The 11,409-nt window shown below is 41.4% G+C and overlaps 3 protein-coding genes and 1 long non-coding RNA gene across 5 annotated transcripts; 2 read left to right on the top strand and 2 right to left on the bottom strand.

Annotated features, from left to right (window-relative positions):
- The first annotated feature begins 1,411 nt into the window (after positions 1-1,411).
- LOC119115139 (troponin C, slow skeletal and cardiac muscles-like) lies at positions 1,412-3,344 on the top strand. Its single transcript, XM_037239391.1, has 6 exons — positions 1,412-1,541; positions 2,259-2,289; positions 2,504-2,650; positions 2,752-2,866; positions 2,936-3,072; positions 3,291-3,344. The coding sequence occupies exons 1-6, from the start codon at positions 1,518-1,520 to the stop codon at positions 3,320-3,322; spliced, it is 486 nt and encodes a 161-aa protein (XP_037095286.1). The 5' UTR covers positions 1,412-1,517; the 3' UTR covers positions 3,323-3,344.
- A 279-nt stretch (positions 3,345-3,623) lies between these two features.
- Positions 3,624-5,414, bottom strand: LOC119115146. The gene is made up of 2 exons (XR_005096102.1): positions 5,331-5,414; positions 3,624-4,380 (listed from the first exon to the last, which is right to left on the bottom strand). It is a non-coding gene; the product is annotated as an uncharacterized LOC119115146 (long non-coding RNA).
- Positions 4,407-6,328, top strand: LOC119115129 (uracil nucleotide/cysteinyl leukotriene receptor). Of its 2 annotated transcripts, none has more exons than XM_037239369.1 (3): positions 4,407-4,496; positions 4,939-5,910; positions 6,006-6,328. In XM_037239369.1, exons 2-3 carry the CDS (start codon positions 4,953-4,955, stop codon positions 6,017-6,019), a joined length of 972 nt encoding a protein of 323 aa, XP_037095264.1. In that variant the 5' UTR covers positions 4,407-4,496; positions 4,939-4,952; the 3' UTR covers positions 6,020-6,328. The 2 variants fall into 2 exon arrangements, with proteins under 2 accessions (XP_037095264.1, XP_037095274.1); XM_037239379.1 differs by having other exon boundaries at positions 4,422-4,496; positions 4,942-5,910.
- Positions 6,329-7,016: 688 nt separating this feature from the next.
- Positions 7,017-11,335, bottom strand: ints11 (integrator complex subunit 11). The gene is made up of 17 exons (XM_037239357.1): positions 11,143-11,335; positions 10,790-10,887; positions 10,405-10,478; positions 10,106-10,334; positions 9,919-10,017; positions 9,658-9,692; positions 9,371-9,509; positions 9,232-9,296; positions 8,953-9,142; positions 8,799-8,882; positions 8,635-8,724; positions 8,388-8,550; positions 8,194-8,304; positions 7,964-8,025; positions 7,614-7,756; positions 7,356-7,485; positions 7,017-7,127 (listed from the first exon to the last, which is right to left on the bottom strand). The coding sequence occupies exons 1-17, from the start codon at positions 11,168-11,170 to the stop codon at positions 7,065-7,067; spliced, it is 1,803 nt and encodes a 600-aa protein (XP_037095252.1). The 5' UTR covers positions 11,171-11,335; the 3' UTR covers positions 7,017-7,064.
- Between the last annotated feature and the right edge of the window lie 74 nt (positions 11,336-11,409).

The following is an 11,409-nucleotide window of genomic DNA, read 5'->3' as shown; positions in this document are numbered from 1 at the left end:
GGAAGAAACACACATCTCACTGTGAATTCCCCCAGTTTCGGTATCTACATCTCTTAAAAACAAAAAATGTTCTTTTCACATCGACTTTTACATATCATTTGCACACCCACGTGTTTTTTTTTTTTTTTTTTTTTACAATTTGTAGTATCAGTGCCTCACAGATAAAAAGGAAAATCTGGGGGATGTCTTTTCTTGCCACTAAGTGAAAGAAGGATAAACTATATATTTTTCTTGAAATGGAATATGTTCACATTGTTAAAAAGCAACTCGTTATCCACTGCTATTACTTGAGATGGTAAGAAAAAATCAACGACACACCTATGTTCCTGCTCCTGCTACACCATGTGGGTGAGACATAAGGCCTGAGCCATAAGAAAAATCATTACTTTCCTTTCATTGAAACCAGGGCTAAATTTAGCTACTTGACCGGTGACCTTTAAATTTGTTCTGCAATTACGACACATTTCCTGCTGTAGACAAGAGACCCCCGTCACCTCCACCACTGTTAGAGGACTACTATTTACAGTCAAGGACATGGCACCCTTAAAATAGCTGTCTATCTGTGGATCTATTTTCATGAAGGCATCTGAACAAAGAAATACAACGTAGGACATCACAACTAACAATATCGTGTTATTTTTGTTACTATAATTCACTTGGGGTGTCCCTGAAGGAGGCACTTATAGTTGCCCCGAATGCCCCCCAGGCAATGGAAACGCTGTTCACTGCTAAACTGTTTAAGAGAAACCATTTGTACAATTTGCACCTCATCTAGCACATATAGGAATGTTCTTTTTGTATATACAAAACATATGTGCAGTCTGTTTATATTCGGGCACAAATGCCAAAGAAATAAGTCAGCCATCAGTTAAACGACTAGGCCAAAAAAAAAAAAAAAAGCACTGAACCTTTTTATATTAAAATATTAACACCCAAAGGTGCTCAAGGCAGTAAAGTTCAGCACATGTTCATACATGTTCTAAATGTTTTTATTTATGTGCTTCACATGAGACTGCTGACAACAATTGGTCACAATTTAACAAAATAAATCAATAAAAAACAATATATGATATTAATTATTAGTATTGCTAAGTTTTTACTTTATGCTGCACACATGAAGTTGTTTTAGAGTAGTTCACTCTTGCTCTCTGGATGGTGGCTTCAAATTTCTATTGCATTTATTTTTTTAAATAGTCCAACAGTCATGAAGTTGGAATCTTAACTTATCCTCATTTGAAAGATACCCAGATACAACTTTATTTTCTCTCTGCATATAAACAAGACCATCTCTTAAGTCCACCCAGCGCTTCCGTATTCTACTTTTGATAGGTGGCTTCTTTTGTTTCCTATTTATAGGCCTCTTTTACTCTCTGCTTCTGTCAATCAGCACCCCCCTCCCCATCACTCTTCAATTTTGTGGGCTGGGTCATAAGCTTTTTTTAATGCCATAGTCCCTGAGCACTCTGAAGGCTGAACCAGTCTCACATTTGGTCAAAGCCAACGAAAGGCCAGCAGCGATGGATGACGTCTACAAAGCAGCGGTAAGTACAAATAAGGCTGAGTGCATTAATTCTGTCTTTCTGTCTGATAATTAATCAGGTCAAGATCAATACCTATATCTAAATTCTATATGTATTAATCTCAGAACATTGTAAGTAAACATGCAATGAGAGACATACAGTTGAGAAGCCATAGTGACCGTTGGGCCCTTTCAATGTCAAATCAGCGAATCGTCATACAATATATTGAGAGACTTTAGTGTAATGATGTAAAGTGTAAAGATTCAGGATTAGGATTGAGTGCAGTTGAAAATAACAATTATGATTCATTCTAGATATGTCGTCTTACTTTTCGAACACTCCGTAGTGCCTTTAAGTCTTGACACAACTATAATTAGAACATCGAGAAACAGTTAACAACATTGATGACATGAGTTGCTGTTTGTGTTTATAGTCCCCCTTTTCTTTTCAGCATATTAGAAATATCAGCATGTTCCGCCATATTTTTTATTTTAAAGTCAAGTATGGTAAACCCCTAAGTGTAACAATAGATAAAGAAAAAAAAAACAGCTGGACATAAAAGGAACAGCTGACTCCCCATACACACATACATAACTCCATGACGATCAATCTAGTACACGCTTTCCAACAACCAGAATAGTAGGTGTAGACAGCGACGTGATATATCTCTCATAACGCCGAGTCGGGAACAGAGGAGCAGTACACTTGATGCTTGTTCTGTCCTGCTTTTGTCTCTAGGTTGAGAACTTGACTGAGGAGCAAAAAAATGGTAAGGAAACAAATACTTGAAATTCATTTTACTACCACTGAAAACATCTCACCTCGTGCAACTGAGAAACTGTTTCAATTGACCTGAAGTCAATCAATCAATTGATCGATGACATACCATGGAATAGTCGCAAATCAATATGCACCGATAAGATGACAAAATTTGCCTATCAATATGAACGCGAGTGTGAAATGTCTGTCTGTGTGTCCCACAGAGTTCAAGGCTGCCTTTGACATCTTCATCCAAGATGCCGAGGACGGCTGCATCAGCACTAAGGAATTGGGGAAGGTGATGAGGATGCTGGGGCAAAATCCCACACCGGAAGAACTGCAGGAGATGATTGACGAGGTGGATGAAGATGGTAAGTCAGAGCCATTTTCTTGGTGCTAAGTATATATTGTGGACTTTTCCAAGATGATCCATTTTTCTTCTAATTCAAGGAAAAACTGTATCCCTCAACAGGCAGCGGCACAGTTGACTTTGATGAGTTCTTGGTTATGATGGTCCGCTGTATGAAGGAGGAGAGCAAAGGAAAACCAGAAGAAGAACTGGCAGAACTTTTCCGCATGTTTGACAAGTACGGACGTGATTATGATTGTCACTCATTCTGAAAACATTTCTGAAAAACTCTTTATGCTGTGTTAAGGAATGGCGATGGCTACATAGATCTGGAGGAACTAAAGTCTATGTTGGATTCCACTGGAGAATCCATCACAGAAGATGACATTGAAGAGTTGATGAAGGACGGAGACAAAAACAATGACGGCAAAATTGATTATGACGGTGCGTATTTAATTACAAAGTATTATTAATAATACACCTATCATGAGTTTAGAAAGTGCTCAGCACTGTAGAATGCCAAATTTCGAATAAGAAGTTAGAATATAAAACATTTTCTTGTAGCCGCAGAGTAAAACCAATTTTTTTTTGTTTGGGAAAAAACACAACCCTGATCTAAGAGTGTCAGACTTGTGTTTATTTTCATGTGTTCTCTCCAACAGAGTTCCTGGAGTTCATGAAAGGTGTTGAATAAAGGATTGCAATGGAGGCCTGCACACGACGTTCGTTTCTTTTCTTCCGCCTGCTGCAGTGATTCCTTCAGATAGGCCGTCTGTCCATTCGCTGTGTGCCTGAAGCAACATGTGCGTGTCTTCAGCAGGCATCAAAACTCCCTGTCATTGTATTTGAAAATAACTTCAGCAAAGCTCCAAGATTGTTTTACAAATCCCCAGTCACACAAAGAAAATTTTAAATAAACTATTTTCAGAATTACGCCATCTGCTTGGAGTCAACTGTGATGAAAGAGCATCAAAGGTTTTCCTTCCAGTTTTCCATTTTTTTTTTTTAGTGCTAGTCTTCATTCTGCACTGATCGTGAGCCAATCACAAGTATAACGACCGCAAAGCGTTGGTGTCCAAACTATGGCTCGGGGGCCATTTGCAGCCCCCTATCTGTCTTTTATTGGTACAAAGCATATCTTAAAAAAAAAAAAAAAGACGCGGACTGCAACCCTATTGGGTGTTGAAATGGTTACCATGTCTACCCATGACATGATCGCTCAGGGCAGGGGCGGATCTATCCCAGTGCGGCCCAGGTTACGAACCATTCCAAATGAATGAAAAATCCCACACTGTTATCTTTTTTCACCTTTAACAAGTGTTAACATATAAGATCGGTCAATGCCAAAGTGGCCCTTGCATCCTTTGATTTTTTATTTTGTGACCATCTGAGGAAAAGGTTTAGGCACCCCTGCCTTAAAGACACTGAACGAGTCCCTATTAAATAAAGATGTAGCTTCTTTTTTTTTTTGAGTAACATAAAAGCTAAAAGTCAGTGTGACAAAAAAAGAGTGGAACGTGGGAGATGTGACATTTCCACCCTTGCTAACACCATTGAGGCTATTTCCATCCTCACCACAGTTTTGACTGTGAAGGAAACAGGGACGCATGACTATGTGGGTGTTTTATTTCAGAAGTTAAATGGAATAAAAAGTCATGCAGAAGAAGAACGCAAACAATGTACCACAAGAACAGATGGCTTCTCTCAAGTTTGCAAAGCCCCGCATTTCCTGTCCTTGTCTGGTACGCACGCCTACAGCGCAATGAAACAGGAAAAGACATCAGAAAAGTTCAGTGACACAGTTGGAGAGCATCAAAGTGCGTTTTTGATTGTAGCTTGGCTGCAAGTGAAGAATTGAAGAACAACAGGTAACATTTATCTTCAAAATGCTTTTGATATTATGTATTGATGTGTGAATTCAGATTCTACAGAACACATTTTTTCCAACGATAATTTAGCACAGGAGTGCAAACGTGTTTAGTTCAGAGCAAGTTACAAGTTATCAATAATGATTTTTCAGATTTTTTTCCCCATTTTATGGGGGTGATGTACTGTAAATACGTTTGGAAAATATTCAGATTAATGGATTATAATCTTGTTCCAAATCTTGATTTAAATCACGAGTAATCTGGAATTTCTTAACAAAAATGAGCATAATTTCAACAACATTGTGATTCAGTGTTGTACTGTTTTTAAAACAACTTTTTATATTCTAGGAATAATTTTTAAATTACATAAATTTCCACATCCATCTGGAAAGCCTGACAAACTCAACAAGCCCGTTTGTTTTATGGCCATTTGCTCTTTTAGCAGGTCAATCAGCAATGAGCAACCAAACAGCAGCAGAATGTCAAGTCCCTCCAGCAGAGTATCAGGTTTACTTGTTCCCAGCAGTCTACATCTTCGCTCTGGTGTTTGGTCTCCCGGGAAACCTGGCTGCCATCTACGTGTTCACCTTCAGGGTCAACCCCCGCACGGCCTTCAGCGTCTATATGAGCAACCTGGCCTTGGCAGATGTCGTCATCCTGTGTACGCTTCCCTTCCGACTCCATTACCACCTCAATGGGAATGACTGGGTGTTTGGCGACGTGGCATGCCGAATCACGGGGATCCTTTTCTACGCTAACATCTACACCAGTATTTGCTTCATGACGTGCATCTGCGTGGACCGCTACATGGCCACTGTACATCTACACGCTTACTTGAAGCTGAGGAGGCCTGTGTACTCGCTGCTCATCAGCGCCGCCCTCTGGGTGGTCGCAGGAGTGGCTGTCATGGTCTTCATCCTCATGGGACCTCTGGAGACAAACGGTACCAAATCAGAGCGTCACAGCTGCTTTGAGAACTTTGCTGCCCATGAGTGGGGCTCCCGTCTGTTGTCCTTCAGCATCTTGAGCCTCATCTTCTGCTCCCTGCTGCCCTCCGCCGTCATCCTAGTGTGCTACCCGCTGGCCGCTAGGCGCATTTCCAGGTTCCACACAAAGACGGCCCGGAGAGCCTTGAGGGTCATCTACACCATCCTGGCCATCATGTTGATTTGCTTCTTGCCCTATCACATGGTGTACTTGCTGCACCTGCTTCGCCGCATGGGGGTCATCCATAAGTGCCCCCTGGCCAACGCCATCTACAACGCCAGGCGGGTCACCATGGCCCTGGTCACTCTCAACACATGCCTGGACCCTCTGCTCTACTATGTCACCACAAGCCATTTCACATGCGAGGGCCTGAAGAGGACTTGGTTTAGAGTCCGGAGGCGTCGAGGTGTTTACTCCATCGCAGATGGTCAGTAACGGCTCCCACGCTCATCACCACATTACTTTCCTTCAAGCCAAGAAAATATGAGTAATATGAAAATGATTTTACTTTTCTATTTTTAGATGAGAATGACTAATTTATGACGAGTAAAGTTGTTTGAATTGGCACATTTCCGGTCTGGGGCGCAGACATCTTTACTTGTGGCTCTCCTTAAAAGTTCGACATGTGTAGTAGCGCCTCTACAAAGCAAGCGATCGGACCAAGGTGGGGCGCTACAATCCAACACCATTAGTTCCAAATGTCACGTAGACTGGCTGCTCAGTCTTCCTAAATATCTGTACATAGACTATACTGTATAAAGTTTATTGAGGTCGACATGCTATATATCTAGCCTCTTTCGCTATGCACACAGCACTTCTGCATTCTGTGTTAACATGTACATTTCCTTTTTAATTTGGTTAGAAAAGATGTATATGCATATATATGACTACTGTAATGTTGTTCATAATGTAAGACATGTCCACCCACAGACTTCTCACTTCCTGTTGGTGGTCCAAAACACCACGAATGTTTATTCTGGAATCATACACAAGAAACAAAGTCATTAAAAATGTTTATTTTTTTTACTCTGTAAAGCAAAAACGCATTTTACCTCATTTGTGTACATTATTAAAAAGTGCCACTGTAATAATACATTTTATTGCAGTGCACTTTACATAAAAAGAAGCAATAAACAAGTTGATACAGGTATGCACAACACAGGTAAGTAAAAAAAACGACGGTTGAATTCGGTGCAAAGAGGGTTGCGATTTGTCAGTGTGGCTGAGGCACTGTGCTTAAAAAAAGCTTGTTAATTACTTACCAACAAGTGATTCAGTTTTGGATTCATGTGTATAAATAAACATAATGAAATCGGGCAGTTGCCACCTCTCAAAAAACGTACATATACAAAGTAATTGAGGGGGATACATTCCGCCTACAAACAGAAAACTGCAGAAAACACTGAAAAAGTATCTAAGCAATTCTACAGCGAGCAAAGTAAAGTTAGGTTTAAGTTTTGAAAAGTTGTCAAATGACATCATTATCTGTACACGACTTAACTTAGAGGTTTGTGCTGTACCATTTTTTTTTTTTTTTTAAAGACAACAAAACAAAAGCCATACTTGTTATTAGCCTTTTTCTCAAAGTCCAGATGGGAGCCCTTTTTTCAGCAGAGTTGAAAGGAAGCTCCCAAGGTCTTCATCCTAATGGAAAAGAAATTTAAAGTTAGAAAAAGCGCAGCAAAGAGATGGTCAAGGATTTTATCAAACCTGTCATTTTGAATTCAGAATGTATATTGCCTATTTTACACTAAGGGCAGTGAGCCGGTGAAAAATTCCGCAAAAGAGCGGCTTAAACGGCCAATGTGAAAGGTGTTACTGTCAAAGCCGTGCTGCTTTTTTGTCAGTCTTGCCACTTTCAAGGCACTTTACCTGATAACTCCAGGAAAGCAGGATGACCTTCGTATTAGCTTCCTCTGATGAAGATGACACTTTGATGACGATGGACTCCACCATGACGGTGCCATCGGGAAGGTGTTGGATGGTGTACCCCTTCAAGACACTGCAGCGAGGGGAAAAAAAAAAAATAATGTGGTGCTCGCGCTTAGACTTACACACACACAAATCGCCTCAGGCATTTTGGCTTAGAGCAGCCCGGACCAGTTGGAGTAAAGAATTGGAGGACCTGACCTCTTGAGGTGTGTGTATATTTTTCGAAGCGTGTCAGGGTCACTGTGCGGGTCGTGGAGCTGCACGCGACACGTGAATCGCAACTGATGTTCGTTGAGTCCAAGCTCTTTAAGGGCTTGTTCCGAGGACACCAGCTTGAGACTCTGCGTCCGGTCAAAAGATTACATTTTCACCCAAAGGACCACGTTCACATCATAATGACATTTTTACACCACTGAATAGAACAAACAATAATAAACAATGAACATGTCTCTGCCTTTATCTTTCCACAAGCACAATATATGACTTTTGTTGGGTTTTAGGATTTTGTGTAAGTGATAGTGTTGCGAGTGGTCTCTCTTCAAACTTACATTATCTTTCATGATGAGGGTTCCGTGCATGATGCGAGGTTTTTTGGGATCGGGTAAAGGCCCTGAAATGGAGTTACAAATAGATACAAATACACAATTTATTCTAAAAACGGTGACGTATTTAGTAAATGTGCACACATGCAACTTCCAGCAACACATCGCAGTATTCCAATTGCATAGTTTTTTTAAGCTTTCCGGCACAAATCTTTGGTTAATAAAGTCAGACTTACCTCCGAGTGCCATTTCCCTCTTGAGAAGGTTGAGAGACATATCAATGGGAACTTTGGGATTTGTAGTCACTGTAGTTGTCTCGCCGTTTGCAGGCATGTAGCAGTCGATACCTGTGGGACGAGAGATAACGCACGTCTCACGTGAGGCCCGAAGGCTAGCAAACACGTGAAGCGTTCAATATCCATCCACTCACTGAACTCCTGCTCGATCTTGCCCTTGAGGAACTCCATCTTGACCGCCTCACCGTGCACGAGCAGCATGTTGCGAGGTTCGGCCATCCGGATGAGCTGCATGATGCCCTTGGCGTCGGCGTGGGCGCTGAAGGACATGTACTCCACCTGCAGCTTGACGTCCAACTAAGAGCATCACAGTGTGGTGTTTGCATGTGCCATGGACTGATTTGGAGCACAGAAATCAAATTATGGTAAAAGCAACCTTACCGTCGCTCTGCCCTCCATCTCCAGTTTCCTCTGTCCATTCAGGATCTTGTGTCCGATTGTTCCTTGTACGCAGTAACCTGGCATGATGACCTGTCAGATGATTTTTTTGTACATCAACTGTTGCTTCGCTTAATTTTTTTTTTTCTTTCTTGAAAGACACTCACCATGTTCTTCTCATTGCCGGCCCATTTCTTGAAGATCTGCAACGACTGTCCAGCGTGTAGCATTCCTGGTGTTGCAAATACCACCTATCGAGGCGTTCATTATTTTCGTGAAGCAGACAGCCCTCGAAAGTAAATAAAAAAAACAACAACTCACCATTGGTCCCGGGTTGTCAGCGTACGAGCGATCAAAGGGTTTGATGTGCTTGAATTCAAACATGTTCCTCTGCACAAATGTTTTCCTGATCTTCTGGTTGGTCCAGGTGATGAACAGCTTGTAATAATGATTGGCTTTCTCGGTCAGCCCCGTGGAGAAGTAGATAGGAGCCTTCAAGTTCATTCTCTCCCTGTCAAAGACAGCTAATTAACATACGAACAGAAAATGATCTGCGCCCTCCTCCTTCCCAGAAGTACTTCTTCTCTTACTACAATTTACCAAAATGTTTCCAAAAGGATGCAGAGTTCCTGGGCTCTTCCAAGGGCAAACACTGGGATAAGAACCTGAACAAAATAATAATGGGTCTGTAAAAGCTTGGGAAGAATGACAAAACCTCCATGTGAGGGTTAAGCAATACTTTTCCGCCTCGTTCGATGGATTCGTGCACTTTCTTCAGAAAGTCTCTCTCTCTGCATCTCTTTGAGTCTCGTATGGTGGTGGCATATGTTGACTCGGAGATGAGAAGGTCCGGACGGCACTTGTCGATCCAAGCGGCACTGCAAATGCGCAAGGCAACAGGGGACGAGTCAACACTAAGTTGTCTCAAACCACCCGCAGTGGGTTTACAAATTGTTGGTTCAAAGTTGTAATAGTAAGAGGTTAACTTATTTGTATGCATGCGTGACAATTAAAAAAAAAAAATACCCCAAATGTCTGTCTGGTGTCATGTTGTAGTCGCCCTAAATGAGACAAGACAGTGGCGGTTATGTCGAGCGGATGCTTCATATTAGGCTTTCAAGCCAGGATTTCAAATTCTTTTTGATGCTATAAAACCAATAAAACATTCAACCTTAACTTCAACGTCAAAAATGCAGCACAAGTGCAAAAGCATATTTAAGCTGTGTAAAATATGTTACAATATGAATGTAAGCTATTATACCGCTTATTAAAAAGGTTCACACTCACAGTGTAGACCACCGACTCTGAGCCCACTTTGATGTGCACCATGGCAGCACCGAGAACATGGCCAGCGTAGTATGCCTTGATCTCCAGTTCGTCATCCACCTGCACAAACACAAGCACAGACACACACCTCAATTAAAAGAAAAGATGACACGTCATGGTTCTAATTGGTCTGACATTAAGAGCCCACCTGGACAGTCTGGTGCAAGTTGAGTGGGATGACTTTCTTCATGCAATCCTTGATCATTTGCGAGGTAAAGAAGTTGGTCTCTCCCTTTTTGTCCACGGTGATCTTGCGGAAGTCCTCTAGCAGGATGGGGCAGATGGCCTTGGTGGGATGCGTCATGTAGATGGGCCCGTCATATCCCACCATCTCGCTCATGTAGGGCAGAGCGCCACAGTGGTCCAAGTGGAAATGGCTGACAAGAGCAGAAAGTTCTGGACAGGCTGTCTACAAGTTCTGAAGGTATTTGAGCTGTCGAAACCAACCTGATGATCACACAATCCAAATAGTCTGTCAAGCGCCCATTCTGAATGATGTACGAGAAGTCTGGGAAGCGTCTCTGGAACGACAACAAGATTTATTTTCGACAAAGTATATCCCAAAAAATCTCAACGAGTAAGTAAACACAAAAAGCAGGACACAAAGGACAATTTTACTTGTTATAATTTACTTGTCTTGTGATAGATTAGCGTTTAGGCAAGTCCTTAACTTTCATGTTTTAGGAATGAGAGGACAATTGCATTTTGTTGTCTGCAGAACACACACAATAACAAATGATTTTAGCGGTACCATGTTTATCATGCATTGCATGGAAAGTATATGCGATCTAAATGAAAGGAGAAGCCCCTGTTTTGGGCAAAGTAATCTCACATCGTCATTGTATCCCATGTGCATGCCGCAGTCCAGCATGATGTTTTTGCCTCCGATGGAGACGATGATGCAGCTGCGTCCAACATCCTGTCCAGCACCTTGAATAAACAAAATACCAGGAGAACGTCACAACAAAAACAAATGCAAAACATGATTGCTTTTGACTTGTTAGCATTCCGGCTAAAAACCTCTCCTGCACTTCCATATGTCAAACGTCCAAATATTTGAGAATACAATCGCAGACAAAGCTCAGCCTTATTTGTACTAAAACTAATACATAATTGTTATGTTGAATTTATATATTCGTAACTTTGACGTAGGCTGTGCTGATGCTAGCTAGCAAGTGAACTCACCCAGCGGTGTTACTTTTATTTCCGGCATTTTATCGCCCGTTTAATTTAAGCGATATTACAAAAGCGGTCCGAAAGTATGATTATGGACACATAGTCATTCAATGTGAATTGTTTATTGTCTTAAATACTGTAAAAGTGCGCAACTGTGCGGATTTCGCTCTTGTGGGGTCAAGCCAACCAAAAACGTGAACACAGTTTCAGATTCCGGCCTTGATTTCAAAACAAAGGATATTATAGTTTTAGATTGCTGGAAGTCACGTTTAAATG

Source organism: Syngnathus acus, chromosome 2, assembly GCF_901709675.1.
Source record: "Syngnathus acus chromosome 2, fSynAcu1.2, whole genome shotgun sequence".
Lineage (NCBI taxonomy): Eukaryota > Metazoa > Chordata > Actinopteri > Syngnathiformes > Syngnathidae > Syngnathus > Syngnathus acus.
The sequence above is the reverse complement of the archived record's forward strand: the minus strand, read 5'-3'. Positions and strand labels throughout refer to the sequence as shown.

Bases quoted from the DNA above. Each gene is read 5' to 3' on its own strand.
- LOC119115139 (XM_037239391.1), top strand. From the start codon at position 1,518: ATGGATGACGTCTACAAAGCAGCG. The intron at 1,542-2,258 runs GTAAGTACAAAT...TTTTGTCTCTAG, and splicing joins ATGACGTCTACAAAGCAGCG to GTTGAGAACTTGACTGAGGA. The intron at 2,290-2,503 runs GTAAGGAAACAA...TGTGTCCCACAG, and splicing joins GACTGAGGAGCAAAAAAATG to AGTTCAAGGCTGCCTTTGAC.
- LOC119115129 (XM_037239369.1), top strand. From the start codon at position 4,953: ATGAGCAACCAAACAGCAGCAGAATGTCAAGTCCCTCCAGCAGAGTAT.
- ints11 (XM_037239357.1), bottom strand. From the start codon at position 11,170: ATGCCGGAAATAAAAGTAACACCGCTGG. The intron at 10,479-10,789 runs GTGAGATTACTT...TTGTCGTTCCAG, and splicing joins ACATGGGATACAATGACGAT to AGACGCTTCCCAGACTTCTC. The intron at 8,305-8,387 runs GTGAGTGGATGG...CTCGTCCCACAG, and splicing joins CAAGATCGAGCAGGAGTTCA to GTATCGACTGCTACATGCCT.